General features: G+C 37.1%; 1 protein-coding gene across 1 annotated transcript in view; it reads left to right on the top strand.

The window, feature by feature from the left end:
- The window catches only part of LOC114284746 (glutathione gamma-glutamylcysteinyltransferase 2-like), a 32536-nt gene extending 13094 nt beyond the window's left edge, over positions 1–19442 (top strand). Inside the window, exons 8-14 of the mRNA XM_082906778.1 lie at positions 1637–1779; positions 4371–4608; positions 4915–5078; positions 9453–9504; positions 11048–11269; positions 11415–11903; positions 19017–19442. Of these exons, the coding sequence (XP_082762904.1) occupies positions 1637–1779; positions 4371–4608; positions 4915–5078; positions 9453–9504; positions 11048–11269; positions 11415–11903; positions 19017–19106 (1398 nt within the window). The 3' untranslated portion in view covers positions 19107–19442. The remainder of the gene's footprint in view (positions 1–1636; positions 1780–4370; positions 4609–4914; positions 5079–9452; positions 9505–11047; positions 11270–11414; positions 11904–19016) is intronic.
- The last annotated feature ends 270 nt before the right edge of the window (positions 19443–19712 follow it).

The following is a 19712-nucleotide window of genomic DNA, read 5'->3' as shown; positions in this document are numbered from 1 at the left end:
TGTGAATTGTCGTGGTGTGGTTGAAGTCGCTTTTGAAGGAACTAAGTTTGATTTGAAGGAACTAAGTTTGATTAGGAAAGTTCTCTGAAGCTGTTATCAATATTACTCATCAACTTAACATAATCAAATTGTGGAAGTAAAATAAAGGCTCTCCTAATTCTATAAAGACAAGAACACAAATTTAGAAGCTAAGAAAATTTGGCAATTACTAATATTCTAGACCAACTATGACTATGACTGCCAATTCCACTTCAATCATATTAGGAAACTTTGATGACTTCTAATTCTGCTCTCAATATCAAAATAGGAAACTTGTCTTTTTTACCATTAAGATTATTGTAAACATAATAAAACCAGTATATATATTACCCATTTAATAAATTGACCCAAAATAAAACCCATTGGCAACCCTACAACCCATGTCCAACAAGTAGTGAAATTATTATAATACCCTTAGTACTTAAACCATAATAAATTCAAACAAAGTCTCAAAATTATTCCAAAACTTTCCATTATCTTCATCAGGTACTTTAAGGTGGAAGCAGGTCACTGGGTTTGTTGCCGGAAATGGTGAGAGGTGTGCTTTTGGAGTCATCTTTGTGATTCCACAGACAGGGAAGGACGTGATACTTTAAGGTGGAAGGTCATGTTGTGAAATCTTTTTATGAAGCTTTGGTGAGTCATAGAGGATTTCTTTCCATGGGAAGATATTTGAGCCTCCAAGGAGGCAACTAGTTTGCCTTTTTTAGGTGGACAAGGTGTATTGAAAAATCCTTAACATCGACAGTTTGATTAATAGGCCACAAATTCATGTTAATTGGTGTTCTTGTGTAAGCGAGATGGTGAATCATCCAACCACTTTCTTGTGTAACCAATTTGAAGGGAAGGAAGAGCATTTCCAATATTATTAGAATTTTGTCCCTTTTGTATGATTGGTTCTCAGGTAGCGTTGCACCATCCTTGAACAAATTTTATTGAACTTTGTAGTGCCTTTTGAGTGTATAAGAATTTTAGGTTTTTTTTTGGAATTAAATATAGTGTATAAGAGTGGCACTGTCACCCAGTTGATGCCTCTTCTTTTACATGTTATAGAATATTACTTAAAAAATATAAATATTTAACCACATTCCGTTGTCCTTAAGACAGTTTTTAGAAGAATATGACACTTGGTGGTTTAGAAACAAAGAAGAGAAAGGGAGAAGAGAGCAGAAGGAGAAGGGAGAAAATTTGGAGATTAAGAGAATAGAGGTAACCAAATTCTGTTTGTAATCAATAATGCCAAAAATAATGTAATAGTCGATGCATTCCATCCATATATTCCTGAGCGCTGCGTAATTAGGAAATAAAAAGGAAAATAATAATAAATTTGTTGTAAAACTAAAATATTCCTAAATAAAGCTAAATTCTAAAGCTAATAATCTTGATCTCCATCACTTACGCACAATCAATGAAGAATTTCTTTTCTTTTTCCTTCTTCTTCTTCTTCTTCTTCTTCTTTTTTGTTTGTGTATATTTGAGTGGCTAAGATCTATGTATCTTTAAATTTATGTTAATGTATGTGCATGCATGTATCATTCCCGCAATTTCATTTTTGATCCAAGTAAATTAGCATTATGTTCTCTTTTGTTAAATGCAGCAACTTTTGTTAGAAGCTTTTCAAGCAGGAAGTGCAAAAGGTTTTGTTCATGTGTTTGGCTCATATGTAGCATTGTCAGAGCCTGGATTGTATGGACTGGCCAGCATCTCCACTGTCTTGAATGCCCTTCGACCTACGTCAGGAAAGAAATTCAATTCTGACCTTATTATGTTTATTGTGTTCTCATAGGATAGAAGTGTATGACATGTGTAATGTTGTTTGCATCTATATGTGGTTGTATGCACTTTTCAGATTAGCTGCAATGGACCATGTGAAATTTGTGTGTGGCACTTCTGATTATATGTGCACATGTATTTTTCTATTTGTAGATGATTTTTGATTGTTTTCACTTTAACTTTGCTTGGATGGTTGTTAGCCCATCCCACAATTAATACCCCATTTACATGTAACATTTTCTTTGTTTATTAAAATTAAGAGATTGTATGAGGTTCTCTTCTTTGTTATTTGCATTTGAATGGCACTACGGGAGGTTCAGAAATATGCATATGTAATGTAGTAACACCTTGGGTGTTACAGGTTTCTTCTTGCCTAATTGGTGTTGTATCTGCAAACAGGTGGAGGATTCAGTTGATCACTTGTTCTGTGATGTAGCTAGAGGCTTATACAGCTTACTGTTATGATATTTGGTGTGTGTTGATTGATGTCTAGGGTTGTTAAGAATATTATCTGCCGCGCCACAACCGACCAACCCAGCCCGACCCATGTACTTGCGGCTGATTTCGAACATTCATTTGGTCGGAAGGGGGTGTGAGAATAGCAAAAATTCAGTGATCTATAACAACCTCGCATTATTAAGTGTTTTGGAAAAAAGTCTCAATTTTTATGTTCTTTTTTTAAGTTAATAAGCTGTTGGGTGGGTTTTGTTTATTTTATGTTATATTAAGTTATAGAAGTCAAATCTATATTCATAATTCTGAAATTGCTGGGTGTAAACTAAATTTTATGGTCAGTTGACGCAGTAGGTCATGTTATTAGGTCATTTCAGTAGTCGATGTCTTTGTTAGAATAAGAATTGTTGTAGCGTTATACATTGTGATTCTTATAATTCATTAGAGAACAAGTTTTAGTGAATGATTTTGGAGATTTTTATGCCCTTTAGAAATTTTGTATCTAATTGTAAGCCCTAGATATGTTGCCTAAGGGACCCTGAGTGATTCATTTTTGTTGCATTTCTTTTCCAATTTCTTTTCTTTGTTCTTCTGCCCCCTTAAGTTCTTTGCTGCAGATCCAGTTTAATCACTATCTTACTCTCTGACCCAGAGGCATACCTTTGTAACCTAACCCAATTCGAGGTTGTTTGGGAAGTGCTAAATAAGTATACTTTTTGACTTTTTATGAAAAGATATGCAGAAAAGTAGAGAGTTGATGTGACTCAAAAAAGATAATAAGATAAAAATGTGCTCTTTTTTAGTATATGCCAAAAGGATTAATACTGCCACTCCATATCCTAAAAAATATTGCTGTTTCCATCACTGTTTTACCTGAATTTCATGTCGTTAAACAGGACTGGAACTGGCACTGTCAACTGTTTACAGGGGCTGTTTACAGCACCCTGAACAGCTTCATATTTTCTTTCTTGCTTCAATATAACCACACAACTTTTCTTATTGTTATTCTCTACAAACCTTAGTAGCAAGAAACTGCTATGGGGGCCTCGCTACTCGCTCCAGAACCTCGCCCCTTCCCCCACCCCCACCCCCACCCCTGCTCCCGCTCCCAATCTTAAACTCTTCTATAGGGCCCTCACTCCCCGTCTCCACTCCCCGTTCATGCAACTATACAACAAACACTGAATCCCATGTGCTTTTACCAGTGATTTAACTATAAACTTGTTATAGTCAGCCCTAATAAAGCCCCTCCGTAGCTACCATATGCAAATTTTGGCATTAATTCTTGTGGGAGTGTGTTTCATCACACTTATCCTGCATCGCTCCCATGTCTTGTTTTCCTTAGGACGATTGGGTAAAGATTTTGTTTGGCCTAGCCACAGAATAAGCAGACCATAATTTATGGACTCTTCCTCCCCTTCCTATATCAACTGCTTCCACTTTTGCTAGTGTGCTCCTCCCTCTTTTGGATACCACCTTACTCAGATTTCCACTTTGTGCTTGGCTGTGTTTGGTCTATTTTATCTCCTTGTTTGAGTTGTCAACTTGGAGTACTAAAAGCTGTACCTTTCCCCGTAGTAATAAGTGTACTACATCTCTGTTCTATTTTTTGCATTTTAGTATGAGGGGTTAGTGCTTGCAAGGTCTTAATTGATATATATATATATATATATATTTTATTTTATTTTCATTGCCAGATTATTGCTGTTATATGTGTCTTTATTCATGCATACTAGGTCTCACCTGTATTGAATATACTAGGATCTACTAATGTGTTTCGCACTCAATCCTTCGACATTGTTGTGTTTTGGCCTGATTATGGACGTTGAGTACATAAACCGCTCATATTTGAACAAATTTTCCCACAACTTTTATGTGTAGATCCATCAGCTGGCTGTATGCTTTATGTAAACAGTGCTATCTTTCACATGTTGCAATTGCTATTTACAAATCCAGACTCTTGTTAGCATTAATTGAATTTTTAGAAGATTAATCCCTTCTCTGATTTATTATGCGTTATTCACTTGGTTTTAAGCTCGCATATCCTTTTGCCTATGTGACTGACTCTCTCTCTCTCTCTTGCTGGGGTTGGGTGGTGGTGCAGGCAGTTGGAGATGTTGTTTTGAATTTTTGTTGGATTCTTGTGACAATTTTGAAAAGGTCATAGCTGAAGGACTTGGATTCGGTAAACTTGCTTTTTTGGCTCATTGCAATGGAGCTAAAGTTGAAGTTTTTCAAACGAATCTATGCACTATTGATGACTTTCGCAATTATGTCTTGAAATGTGCAACTTCAACGGATTATCATATGGTCTCATACTTTGATAGATCCCACTTCAAACAGGTATGCATCTTTAATTTGTTAAAAATCTATTTTTAATTTTGAATAGTTTTCTTTTCATTCATTTTTTTTTTCACTACCCAAATTGCAACTTACAATAAGATTTAAAAATCTGCTTCAAATACTTTTGGGCTAAGTTTCTTCATGAATAACAATATTCAATGTACACACGTTGAATGTCTTGCTGGTCATGGAGTTATCCCATAGCATGACACTAATTTAAAATCATGTTTGTTTATCTGTTTCTTTTTCTTCTGCTTTTGATAAGTGAAAAGTGTTTCAAGTGAAAATTATGTCTTATAATGGCAGATTGGTGGCAGTCATATTTCTCCAATTGGTGCATATCATGGTGGACGGGATTTGGTACTTGTTATGGATGTTTCTCGATTTGAGTATCCTCCTTTCTGGATTCCACTGACACTTCTTTGGCAAGCCATGACTTCAATTGACAAAGCAACTGGAAATCACATGGGGTATGGATAATGTTTACCAAACCCTATTGAAGTTAAACATTAATCTCATTGTTCCATTTATCTTCTATATTTGATAAAAAAAAGTGAAATATTGTTGTTAAGAGTATGGAGTATAGACAGAGTGAACCGACATAGCGATTACTTTCTGCATGATCCCCGTCATTCATAGCTTAAAGCACAAACATTGATGTAGATCAATAACTTACCTGGGCAATAGCCACCAATTGTGAAATGTGTTAAAGATGACCTACAATTTATTGAAAATAATGTACTGATGATCATATTGTTCAAATAATTTAAGGTATTGTTAAAACGGTGGTCAACTGCCAAATTTACATTTGATGAACTGATACAGTCAAAGAAACTATGCCTAGTTTGCTTGGCAGAAACTATGCTGAGTTGAGGAGCGACTTTGATGGGAATTGTCGGTCATATTTTTATTGTTTTTAATGAAAATAATGTGTTGTATGAAAGAAGGAGCTTTTGTGAGGATTATTTTTGGGGTTATTCCTGCTAATTATTAATTAACAGACATCGGTGTGAATACGAATGATAACAAACATGCGCCTGGAAGTTGGCATCCTAGGTTTGAATGGTGAAGTCTAGCATACCTTTTAGGTATAAGTCACTTAAAGAGGGTGGAAGAATAACTATGGGGCCAAATTTTGGATTGTAATTTCTTTCTGGTTTGGATAGGCAGTTTTAGATATCTTAGTTATGTCTATTCGTTTTTTTTGTTGTTGATAGATATCTTAGTTATGTCTATTCAACAATATTTTGATGAGATAATTCTGGATGCAGTCCATAAGATCTGATTACATCAGTTTTGGGAATCTAGCTACTTGTACCCACATCTGGCCTACGTCAGTTTGCAAGTAGAGTGAAATATTGTCTATCTTGAGGTGTTAAATATCCTTGCTTATGGTGTTAAAACATCTATAACATCATATCCTTATTCAAAAGACTATAATATTCCAAAACTTATTTCAAGGATGGATCACCTCTACCTGCATACCAACTATACAAAAGAGACAAAATTCTACCCTTCAATATAAAATTAGGTTCATCCACCCTATCAAAAGTCCTCTGATTGCACTCTCCCCTAATAATTCATATCAAAGCTAAATGCACCAAAAACCAATCTTTTTTTCCTTCTCTTCCCCACTCTAGCCCCCTTCCCAAATTCAATAAAATCCAACACATTCCTAGGGAATTCGCACACTAAACCATAGCCAATTATTAAGGAGACAATTGAAAATTCTCCATCTTGGTTGCACATATAACATCACTCAAAATGAATTGGCCACCTCCTAATCAAGTTATGAATGGCAACTATTTTTATACGCACTTCCATCCATACAAGACGAAGCTTTGGAAACCCAAACTCCTTTCTAAGGAAAGGACAAACCTCTATGAACTCAAAGCCTTCGGAGTTAAATCTCGTTCACCACAGAACATCCTCTCCCTCTCCTATATGTGGAATAGCATACAAAATACCATGAAGATTCCCCAACTCCTTCGCCTCCCAATCATTCAACTCTTAATGAAAAGCAATATCTTCAAAAACTTGAGTACCTTCCTCTTAAAGATATTTTCTGACTACTCCCCTATTAACCAAAATATGAGCAAGAATAGAGAAATGCTCTTCCAGCTTGTCCTCTTCACGCCAAAGATGACTCCAAAAGCAAACTCTTCACCATTCCCAACAACAAATATGACTTGGAAAATCTTTTTGAAGTGTCGTTCCATATGCCATAGCCAAAAAGTATGGACACAAACATGGACACGTGACCTGACACAAACACTCCAACATGGAAATTTTAAAAAAATGTCGGAGATGACATATGAGCGACACGTAGAAAATATATAATTTTATATATTGCTTATATGTCATATATAGGGATAGATGATTATTATATGTCAGATATGAATATTTAATTCAAAGATAATAAATTTTAAAATTTGAAGGAGGAAAATAAGTATAAATTTAAATTATTTTTCTTTTCTCATTTGATACCAAGTAAGTTTATTCAAACTTGTAAATGTGTGAAGTGTTGGGAAGTGTCCAATGAGTGTCGTGTCAATGTGAGACACGTTGTTGGACCTGACACATTATCTTCTTAGAATGTCCATGGTTTTTTGAGACATAGAAATGTCCATCGAAGACCAATCCCCCTCATACTTCCATATTTTGGTTTCACCACCAATTAAAACTGATATAGTAAAAGAGCAGAATAAGAGAATGAGAAGATAGAATGTATGGCTATTGTGAGAGACCCAAAAAGTAGGGTTGCCTCTCATTAACACTTGTATTTATATTAAAAGGGTTAATTACACGCACCTTGCTTGAGGTTTCTGGCAATTACAAGGTTGTCCCCTGAACCCAATTGTAGAGGTCAACCCACTAGTGAGGGAAAAATAGAGGGATAGAAGGCAGAGAGAGAAAGAGAAACATCCCCATTGGCTACCCAGTGGAACACATTGCAACTCGCTATTGCTACCACCTAATAACCGAACCACCATATTCCATTATCACTGCAATCTATCACCATAACCCCCACTACAAACCCCCATAACCACTAACTACGACTTGTAATGCCCAATCTTCCAAACATAGAAATAATTTGAAGCCCAGTGCAAGCTATATGTATTCCTGCATACATACATTCAACTACAAAGACCCATTCCCAATCCAATAGGGAAAACATCTTTCAAGAAAGATGAATTGATGAAGAAAGAGCAAAATCTACATGTAGAAATCAACCTAAAAACCAAAAACCACCAGTTATGAATCCCACCATTAGGGATGGCAATTTGAACCTGGCTTGGCAGGGACCCAACTCCCCAAACCCCGATTTGAGCGGTTTTTCCTCAAAAAATATCCCCGCGGGACGGGGATGGTATTTAAAAATCAATCTCCAATTAGTTTCAGGCCGGGGGCGGGGATAAGTGTCCCAACTCCGTACTCGTCCTGTCCCCGTCCTGTCCCCGTCCCCATCCTTGTTTGTTCCCGAAGTGAAATTACTAGTTTACCGCTATATATATATACATATGTAAACCAAACCCTCATCCTCATCCTCATCTCAGTTTTGTCTTCCTTTGTGTCTCTCTCTTTCTCTTTTCCCTCTACTCGCTCTCTCACTCTCGCACTGTCAACGACGCCGATCGTCCTCCTTTGTTGTCCATCGCCACTGTCCGCGACGCCAATCGTCCTCCTTCGTCCACTATCGCCTCCTCCGATCTCCTCCGTTGTCCATCGGCGCCGATTGTCCACTCTCTCTATCTCTCTGTGACACAGATACACAGATCTCAGATCTATTTGTGTATGTGTGTATACATGTATGTGTGTGTGTATCTGTCCATTTTTTATTTTTTTGCTAGTGGATCTATTGATGATGCCGATCGTCCACTCTCTCTCTCTCTCTCTCTCTCTCTGTGACACAGATCTCAGATCTGTTTGTGTATGTATGTATACATGTATGTTTGTGTGTATCTGTCCTTTTTTTTTTTTTTTTTGGCTTATGGTATGTTGATGTTGAAAATGAAACAATTGGGGATGATGATGATGATGTTGTTGTTGTTGTTGAAACATATTTGGGGGGTGGGGAATTTTCGGGGTCGGGGAAACCTGATCCCCGTTAGGGGGAGGGGATGGGGATGGGGATGGTGGTAGGTTCCCCGTTGGGGATCAGGGCCAGGGAGATTTTCACAATTGGGGACGGGGAGTGTGATCCCTGGCCCCGGCCCGTTGCCATTCCTACCCACCATAGACTATAATTCCTTAACTGATTGCATTTACATGCTTAAGGGTTTCATTTTTTTAGATGAAGGATGCAACCAACAATTACTGATCTACCAAACCTAAAAGCATCATCACTTTAATTTCACCATTGCAATTTAAGGACCCAAACCCTTAAAACCCACATGTTCTTGTGGAAATATATTTAAGAGAAAAGAAGTGGGAGTATACATGAAGGGACCAACCTCCCTTTCTCTTTCTCTATCATGAGTTGTTGATGTAAAATGTTAGCTTTCTCATTATCTTCCATGTAGGCACTGGTCATTTTTATACGTCACTTTATTTAACTGCTATTTCTTATCGAGAGAGCTAGTTGGCATGTAGAAAAAATTCGTATGTTTTTCCACTTCAATGACTTGTGGGGCTTGTCATCTTTTTGTACACTATTATTTACATTCCTTTTAATGGATAAGTAAAATTATTTACATCCTGTTTCAAATTCAGTGAGCCTATTGGTTATAAAGATGAAGTTCATATGTTTCATCCACTTTATAAACTTGCACTACTGCACTACTCATATGAAATCAATACCCTTGTTTTCTGCAATTTTAATTCTTGTATTTCTGTTTTTATAGGTTTATGGTTCTAACAAGGCTTCCCTATGATCCTTGCGTGCTTTATACACTGGTATGATGCTTGCTGCAAGTTCTTTCGGTTATAATTACATGAATTCATTATTTGTCTTTCATTTATAAAAGAGTCATTATTTATGCCTTTTCTTGTTGCACTTGTTTTCTACGTGCTGTTTTATTTGAACTGACAATAGTCAGGAATTGGTTTCCACTTACTGGGATTAGCTTAGAATCATGTTCGTTGATTTTGTTATTTAGTTTATTGGTTGCTGTTTTTAGGATTGAGGAAAATTTTGATCCCAGTGGAACCACCAATTTTCAAAGAATTCTTCTTAAGAATGCCCATATAAATGAAGTACTTCTACAAGCATTAACGATTCTTTTCTCAAAAAATTCCACACAGACCTTCATCAAATCAGATTTAGCATCTCAACAATCTCAAAAAACTGCCATAGAAAGTCCATCTGGCTTCGAAGACTTGTGTCTTTCACACTCAAAGGCTGCCACTCTAAATTCCATCTTGTCAAAATTCTTTCCAACCAATTAGTTTTATTGCTATCCTTAAATGGAGACCATTCCAAACCTTCAGGGACAATTTGAGGTGTTCAAATAATTTATCAACAGTATTAGCGTCAATCCTCCACACGGATGAGATCAACAGTACAAACTGATCATGCACTTGCCTTAAATCTATATGAGTATGTGGCTTAGATTAGGAGCCAATCGCAATGCTCACAGTCACCACAAAAATCACCAAGGGATTTGTAAAGCTTAAAAGAATTACCAAGAAACTCAAGATATGTATGTATGCGGATTATAAGCTAAAACTCACTTAAGCTCTCTCTCTCTCTCTCTCTCTCTCTTATGCATGTATGTTCTAACATAGAAGACGAAGCATCTATATGTCGGAAAGGAGAACCAAAAGGATATAGAAAACCAAAATCACAAGATTTTGATTCAGGTACATTAATACTAGGTCATACCGACAGCACATTCCAATGGAGAAGCCTCGCATTCTAACATAGATCCTACTATAATCCAACTTTACTTTTCCATTGAATAGTGCGTTCAAACAAATCAAGCTTGCGATTGGACAAGCATTCTATTGACTTAAATAAACTGTTCCAATCGATGCTTATAATCTGTGTTCAAATGCTCAAGGAACCACATTCTATCTTGCACAACCTTTGTGTTCTACAATGTCGCACTTCGGAAATAATGCACACAGGCTTGCACTTCTATTATGTGCACTTCAGTGATGAGCATTATAGGTATAAAATGCACTCATGCATTTACATAGACACATTTAGTGGGTTGAGTGTTATAGCCGTTCACAACCAAAATCCCATCCTAGTTGGATTAACGCATGACCAGCCAATAACCATAGACTACCGAGGCCTACCTATACCAAGTGAAAGGTGCATTTGAAATATATGAAATTTATTGAAAATGTATGTTTAGTGGACATTTGATTTTTGTTAATGAGATCTTCTTGGTATTGTTATGATAGTGGTTAGCTTTCAGTTTTGGCATTGGCATTACTTTTGTGGTTTTGTGAATAAACATTGGACATGAATTGTTGTGGACTTTGTGTGCAGAGCTGTCGTGATGGGAGTTGGATCAGGACTGCAAATCATCTTTCACAAATACCCCTTCTACTAGAGTCAGAGGATGTAAAAGATGTTAATCAAATTCTATCCGTTCTATTTATGTCAGTCTCTACCAATTTCAGTGTGTTTATTAAGCAAGTTGCTGAAGCCCAAGGGAAGGACGGGCATGTTCATTCAAGCAAAAGGAAGAGGAAAAGGCTTACTACCCAGGTGTCATTTATCTTCTGCTACATATGCTTCCTGTTACTCACCTGTTAAAATTGAAACTTCTTTCCCTTCTCCCTTGTTCTCTCTGACCTCTCCCATTTTATCTGAAGATTATCTTATAATTTAGCTTCTTGTTTTCGGGTTTCAGGGCCAGTTATTAATGCAATTACGGGAGACAGAATTGCATAAGCGAGTCAGCAAATGGATGGATTCTATGAATTCTGATAGCGGATTTGTGACAAGTTCTGGCAATCAGCATGCTTTGCTTGAGATTGCAGCAAATGTGGCTTCGGATGGGGTCAAGCATTCAACATTGAACCCTGGTTCTTCTGGTCGATTATACTCTACAGATTCAGTGGGTTCTTCAAAAGGCAATTATGAAAGAGTCTCTGTTGAAATGAGTGAGCCAGTTACCTGCAGCAGGGAGCAAGGGCCTGGTAAAATGATCCAAACTATTGATCCAAGTCCGAGTGGCTGCAGTGTAAACAATGGCCATTTTATTTGCAAAGATGCTCTAACGATGTTGTTGTTGGCCCTGCCCTCTCATATGTGGTCTGGAATTAAGGAACCAAACCTATCTGCAGAGTTTAACAGCCTTGTATCAATTGAGAGTGTTCCTCACATACTCAAGAAAGAGGTAACAGTTCTTCCTTTTCTTGTGTCTTACTTTCTTTGGTATTATATCTCACTTGCATTAATTGGTTCCTTACTGTGTTCTATTATGTCTATGCTGGAATAACAAAGAATCTCCAACATTGTGGGGTTGCTTGAATCTTCAAATATTTACAAATGAGGTCTAGTATTTCCAACATACATCCTCAACCTGATCCTTTAACTAGGAAGAATGGATATGGATACGATATGAATGCGGCGATACGACAAAATTTTAAAAAATAGGATATGGATACGGTTAGGATATGTTTATAAAAAAAATATTTAAAAAAAATTATTAGTAGTCAGTTATGCATGAGCTCAAGAATGTTGAGAAACCATACTGTAATTAAATAATACAAAATACTAATCTTTAATAATTAGGTATTAATTTAAGTTGGTAGCTAGTTTACTGCTTTTAACTTTTAATAGGTCTTACAAATATTTCATTTCAATATCAAGTCTAATATGTTTATATTATAATTGTTAGAATTTACCTACACCTACCACCACCTACTACCACACCTACTACACCTACCACCAATTTACCCTCACCTACTCCTCACCTACTACCCAAACCCTCTCCTATATAATGAGCCACTCTGATTTGTAATATAACACATCAAGATATAAATCAATAATACATATATTTTTACATGGTATCAGAGCGGGTTTAGAACCTAATATTTTCGCTTCCCCGGCGGGCGGCAACCTCACCTTAGCCGCCCGCCGGACCTCAACCTAGTCCACTTGTTTTCTTTTTTTTTTTGTTACACATACCTTCTTCCATAATTGAGCTCTTCTCTGCCTTTACAATGGCTGCCAACGAAGACCAAGAGTGCAGAGGGAAATTTTGTTGTGGTTGCTACAGTTGTAGATGTCCAAAGATCGTGAGTTGTCGTGATTGAATCTTCCGAACCATTTGCACAAGTGGAGTTGGGATCATCTGGCTTTGATCTTTTATTCTGAGCCAAAGAGAGTGGTTCTGCGTCAGCTGTACACGGTAAAGGACAATCATCTGACCTTTCCCTCTTGCAAACAAATGACCCGTTTTGAGAACTATTTGGAAGCTCAGTTCGACACAGAGGTGCCTTGATGGAATAAGTGTGAGCATCCTGCTCAAGCTCACTCCCTTCCATTTGTGCATCATCACCATTTACCATCTCATCAAGGGAGAACCGAGGATCCGTATCGCAGGATCGCCGGCCGAAGCCGTAATCGGCGATTTCGGACTGGGTTTCGCGGTATTGCCGAGAAATCGGCTTCTCCACCGGTAATGCCGCCGATTCGCCGCCGCTATTTCGCTTCTTCACCTTCTGTTTTCGCCGCCAGTTGGACCGTTTCTTGCTGAAAAACTCTGCGGAAAAACTCTCGCTGGCCGCTTGACGTGATTTTTCCTCCCACCCTTGGAGTCCAAGTCAACAATGTTCATATTCTGCAGTTGCTGGAGGATGTGTCGTGCAATGGCTCCATTACTCTTGCAGAAATGGGGTGGGCGACTCCCGTTCCTCTATCTCTCACACCTGGTATGGGGAGCAATGCTTACTTTCCTTACACTCTAGTGGGTTTCACCGATGGGTTGATTATTTTAATCTGTGGGTACTTTCTGAATTATCTTATCTTTCTTTCTTTTGCTTTTCTTATCATGACCGCCCACTCCATATTATTTTAATGAATGACACTCAGCATGGTTTTAAAGCATCACAACACACGCATTCTTTTTTATTTCTTTCTTTCTTTATTTATTTCTTTATTCTCTCTCCACTTTATCACATTAGTTTTGTCCCCCCTTTTCATTTCTTTTTATTTTACTATTATCTTTCCACTCTTCTTTTCTTTAAACATAACACCCTCTCTTATATCAGATTCACTTTAATCATATCCATCACCTTTCTTTTATTTATCACACCTATCTTTTTTTCTTTTCTGTACAACTCTCCCCGGCTCACATACTTTCCTCCTTAATATATTATTATTATTAAAAAAAAAAAAGACAAAAAAAAAAAAAAAAAAAAACAAACAACACTTTGCACACCAAACCAAATTTCATTAATCTCAGGGCTCAACCCCGATCACCATTTTACACCAAAAAAAAAAAAAAACAAAAAAAAAAAAAAACAAAAAACCAAAAAAAACAAACACAACAACAAAACGGAACAGTGGACTTTTTCTTCTCTACTCTACCGCCGGTCTCTTCTTCTTGCCTCCGTCCTGCGCGGCCCTTGACGGTGCTGCCTCCGTGTTTTCCACGCCGCCCAGCACGTTCACTTCCCCATACTCTTCCACTGCAGCATATGGCGGCCCTCCAAATCGGAACATCACGGTGGCCTTCCGCTTCAGTTCCTTATTTTCTGCCTTTAGCACACTGATCTCTGCTCGCGCATCCTTATACATGCGTTGGAGCAGAGCCAGCTGGGAATTTAAATGCTGCACCTCATTTGTCCTACTCTGCAGCCGGTTCGACAAATTTGTGACCGCCGTCATGGTTTCCACGCATGACTTCAGAGTATACTGATTAGCCTCAATATCAGTTTGCACCGCCATTTTTTGCTCCACCGACCGCATCGGAAAGTTCAATGGAGCAAAACCAGAGGTGTTTGGTTGAGGTTCACTGGCCACCGCACCAGTTATTTCTCTTGTGGGCTCGTTCAGTTCTGGAAAGAGCGTGAGCAGGTTCTGGGTAGCTGGACGGGAAGAAGAGGCCATGTTTTTGGGTTGCTAAGTGTTTCAGCGAAATAGCAATTTCAGACTGGTAATGTTCGGAAGGGTTGGTGACAGAATGGCAACGAAGTGTTCCACAGTTTCTCTCTCCGCAGAGGCAGAGTTTTTTTTAGCGAAGGGTTGGTTTCAGAGGTTTCAGAATGGTATGCCTCAGCCTCAGCCTTCGTCTTGGTTAAATAGCCGAGGCAGCCACGCGTATCGCGCGCCTCTTGCCGCCCGACAAACTGGCACGCCTTTTCATGGCACATCTTTTGACAAAGTGGACACGCCTTTTGATGGCACGCCTTTTGATGAATTGGGCACGCCTTTTGATGGCACGCCTTTTGACAAAATTGGGCACACCTTTTGAGGGTGCAACTTTTTAAGGGTCCGACAAGACTCTGTAAACTGTCCCGACATTGATTCCGGTTAGCTTCTTTATGGGTCTGACAAGACTCTGTAAACTGTCCCGACATTGATTCCGGTTAGCTCCTTTATGGGTCCGACAAGACTCTGTAAACTGTCCCGACATTGATTCCGGTTAGTTTCTACAAGGGTCCAGTAAGACTCCGTAAACTGTCACAACATTGTCTTCTACAACGGTCCGACATGACCCCATAAACTGTCTTCTACAACGGTCCGACATGACCCCATAAACTGTCTTCTACAACGGTCCGACATGACCCTATAAACTGTCTTCTACATCGGTCTGACACCACCATACAGTGTCCTCTACAACGTTATGACACCCCATACAGTGTCTTCACCAACGGTCTGACACGACCATACAGTGTCTCCTATCTTTTTTTTTTTTTTTTTTTTTTTTTTTTTTTTTTTCTGTATTTTCTTGTTTTGTTCCTCTCTTCAAACTCAAGTTGGTTAGTTTCTATCCTCCTTGAGTTTGCGGGGGGCTGTTAGAATTTACCTACACCTACCACCACCTACTACCACACCTACTACACCTACCACCAATTTACCCTCACCTACTCCTCACCTACTACCCAAACCCTCTCCTATATAATGAGCCACTCTGATTTGTAATATAACACATCAAGATATAAATCAATAATACATATATTTTTACAATAATAATAGAAGAATGATATTTAATTTAATTTTATTTTCTAATTGACGTGCATGACACAATAAGAATAAGTCAATTTGACAAATTAAATTACTTTAATTCACTATGTTCTTCTTATCAAAGAACTAAGCAAAGTATTAATTTTTTTTTTTTTGTATTTATCCTCACAATTATATTATATTATAATGCTATGCAATAAATGCTACAATTCTAATTTTGTGAAAGAAATACGGGACTTGGAGTATCCGATTCTTCGAAATTAATTAAGAAGTATTCGATACTTTTAGTAAGTATCCAACACATATCTGTGAGTATCCAAGGAGTATCGGTATCTGATACAGATACGATACGGATACGTTGCCTTTTTAGAAGTATCCGTGCTTCAAAAAGAATGAAAAAAATTATTTTGCTTTCCCATGAATGAGTTAGAGGCCATGTATGTATAATAGATTTATGATACAATTTAGGAAACGATATAAGTAAGGAAACAATACTAAATCAGTGATTGACATAATCACAGATTATACACATAATACTAAAAATAAAAAGATGCAATGTACTCTATTCTAATTTCTATATTCAACACTCCCTCTCAAGTTGGTGTGAAGATATTCAACAATTGCAGCTTGGTAATGGATGACTGGAAGAAGCCGGAAAAAACTCAACGGTTAGTCCAAATAAATGCTACCGAACATACTACTAAATGAAAAAGACCAGAAAGTGCTTAATACATCAGCACCACACCCTAGAAAGGGAAAAAACAGGGACTGAACTGCCCTAGAAGAAACTGACCGGAATCAATGTCGAGACAATTTAAAAGGTCATGTCAAACCGTTGTAGAAACTAATTGGATGTTGAACTAGTAAGTGTGGCACACACATAACTTATGATGTGGTGCTAAATGATGATGGCAACAGATGACTGAGTGCGCTAAGAGGCGGCTTATTAGAAAGTGCGCCAGGGGAGGTGGCTTAGGTGGTGTGCCAAGGGGGCGACTTGGGTTGTGTGCTAGAGAGGGATTCTTGGGTTATGCGCCAGATGAGGCGGCTTAGGTAGTTCGCATGGTATATCACCATGCTCACCATGATATAGAGGAAGAGATCACCACGAAGTGATACCGAAAGAAAATATGGCAGTGGAATGAGTTGAGGTTCGGCGGGCGGCCAAGGCAAGGCTGCTGCCCGCCGGTGAAGCAAAATTACTAGGTCCTTAACTTAGCTCTGATACAAAAAAGAATGAAAAGAATTATTTTGCTTTTTCATAAATGAGGTAGAGGCCATGTATATATAATAGATTTATGATACAATTTAAGAAACGATATCAATAAGAAAACAATACTAAATCAGTAATTGACACAATCACAGATTATATACATAATACTAAAAATAAAAAGATTCTATGTACTCTACTCTAATTTCTATATTTAACACTTTATAGTCCTTTAAGCTTGTTGATTCTTGTGTTCCTTAGTCTCCTCTTATGCTATCATTCAATTGAAAATTGAAACCAGATTCAACGGTCTATTATTGTGTCTCTAGATCTTTTTAATTTTTTTTTTATTTAATGAGTTCGTTGGCTTGAGAATGCATGGTTAATATTCTATGTGATCTTTGTCCTATTACCAATTTAAAAGTCAACCGGGATTTGGCTTCTCTTTACATGATTGTGATGAAGTTAAATATATGGATGACTCATTACTCTTGCACAGTCAAATGATCTGATTGTCTAGATTTTTCTTGTTAAATTTCTTCATATGTATATCAGTTTTAAACTTTCTGTTTATTTTTGGTGGGGTGTTGTATTTGGTGGCCGAATCTGGTGCATTTTCAGCATGATGAAGGATTTCATTGAAAAAAGAAAAAAAACAAACAATCTAGCAAGGAAGAAGAAGCCTGTCCTTTGCAGATGATTCTGTAGAACTCGTAGTACATGTTTTCATCATTATAATATAATGTTATGTAAAAATGCATAGAAACATGTTGTAATAGACGATATAAGTTTCTTGTTTCGCTCAATGAATTGCTTCTCTTGAGACTTGAAGGTGAGTTTTGCTCTCTCAAATTCTTAAGAGGTAGAAATTAGTTGAGTTCCTTATTTTAGGACTGCTCTAATCACTATGCCTTTACTTCTTGGACCTCATATTGATACTGATCACTGACTGAAGCTTGCTCACATTTTGCACCTTAGCTGTGCTTGTGATTTTTATTTAGGTAAATTGCATAAACACTCCATGAGGTTCCTAACAAATACTCGGACACCCTGCAGTTTTCTGAAATTACTAGAAAATCCCTATCAAAGATGAAGGGTTGACAGATGTTACAACGTGCTTGGTTTTACTTGTTTACCCTTGTACCAAAATGATTATTTCAGTATTAAGGTTAGCATTATGCCAAAAGAAAGGGTTGTCTTGTGATCTGCACTCCAACTCTACCATGAATGGGTACTTATGTCTGCAGAACAATTCAAGAGTATTATTAGCATTACACAAATTTTGCCGATGTCAGCATCTTTCCTAATTATTGAGCAACCAAGGGGTTGTTTTTGCATATTGTTAGTTCAAGTATTAGGTGTTTCTCAATTTTCAAAAAATTCAGGGGTGTCAATTTACTCAAGGTGGCAACCCTTTCCTAACAGTTCAAGGTTTTGGGACTAGGGGTGATCAAACAAAGATGATGTGCTTCTTTGTACTTGATTTTCTACAATTTTCATTTGATGTAGTTTTTCATACATGGAAATCCTTATATTATTGTTATCTATGCAAATGTCATTCAAACGTATCATTAGTGGCAAATTTAATTGTGTTAGTGTTCTACATATTAAGTGATTTTTATGCAATTTGATAGGGGTGTACTTGGTTCAGTTTGTTCCAGTTCTAAGGTAAATTAAAAACCGAACCGATTTCAGCCGTTTCAAAAATTTAGGGAACCAAACCAAATCATGTAAATTATGGAACTGAACCAAACCAACCAACCCTGTGGAAAGCGGTTTGGTTTTGATTCATAACGATGATTCCAATCCTAAGAACGATCCACAAATTAGATGTTAAAAACTTGTCTTAATATTTTCTCTCAAATTTCTTTTGTTCATTTCTTTACCTCCTTTCTTTTATCTTTTTTTATTATTTATTTTTTATAATCTTTCTTTTTATATTATGCTCTATTAATCATCTCTCACAATTCTAAAAACGCTCTTTATCTATGTAAACATATATTAATATTTCTGATCTTTATTATTTGGAGATTGTTATTAGTTGTTGTCTCATGATGTTAAATGATGCTGATTCAGAGTTTGAATTTCTGTTCATGACCAACACAGGTGCTGAGCTTGCGCCAACAGCTCGAGTTTCTTATGATGGATATTGGTTCAAATTCTGTGCATAAGGAGCTAACTACAGTATCAGACTGAAGTACACTGAAAGAGCCATGGTTCAAGAAGTTTACTATGTATGAACGATTTATACTTTAAATTTAAAATTAAGTGATTACTATTTTAGGTTGGAAATTGGTATAATGTTGTGTATATATATGCATTTTTTATTTTATTTTTGGATGATAAAAACATGGTATATATAATTTATCTAATATACTAGGCTTATTATAGTGGGATTTTGCTAGGGCTACATTATTATAAGTTTATACTAGTTTGCTAGCCCAAGTCCTTAAATTATTTGGAGACCAAATTATGACCAAAGTATCCCTTTACATGTTGACGCTTGCAATAACAGTAGTACGTTTGTTTGTTTTTTTTTTTTTTTGGCTTTGGTAACTGTATTACATTGACAAGCATTATTTACATTATTTGAAAATTTTAAAATTTAACAACTTTTGATTTGGATATCTGATTTAAATAAAAATTTTCTATTTTAGGAATCTTCTTATCATGATCTATAAAATAAGATTCATGAATCAGTAGTTCACACCAAGGGAATCTTAACACGAGTTAGGGAGCAAATGAAGGGGTTAAATATGAATGGAGCAGGTCTAAGCTTTGGGTTGGTCCAAACCATTAAGC

The sequence above is a fragment of the Camellia sinensis genome, chromosome 14 (assembly GCF_055761805.1).
Source record: "Camellia sinensis isolate YWXY chromosome 14, ASM5576180v1, whole genome shotgun sequence".
In the NCBI taxonomy this organism is placed as follows: domain Eukaryota; kingdom Viridiplantae; phylum Streptophyta; class Magnoliopsida; order Ericales; family Theaceae; genus Camellia; species Camellia sinensis.
This window is presented reverse-complemented; position numbering and strand designations above follow the sequence as displayed.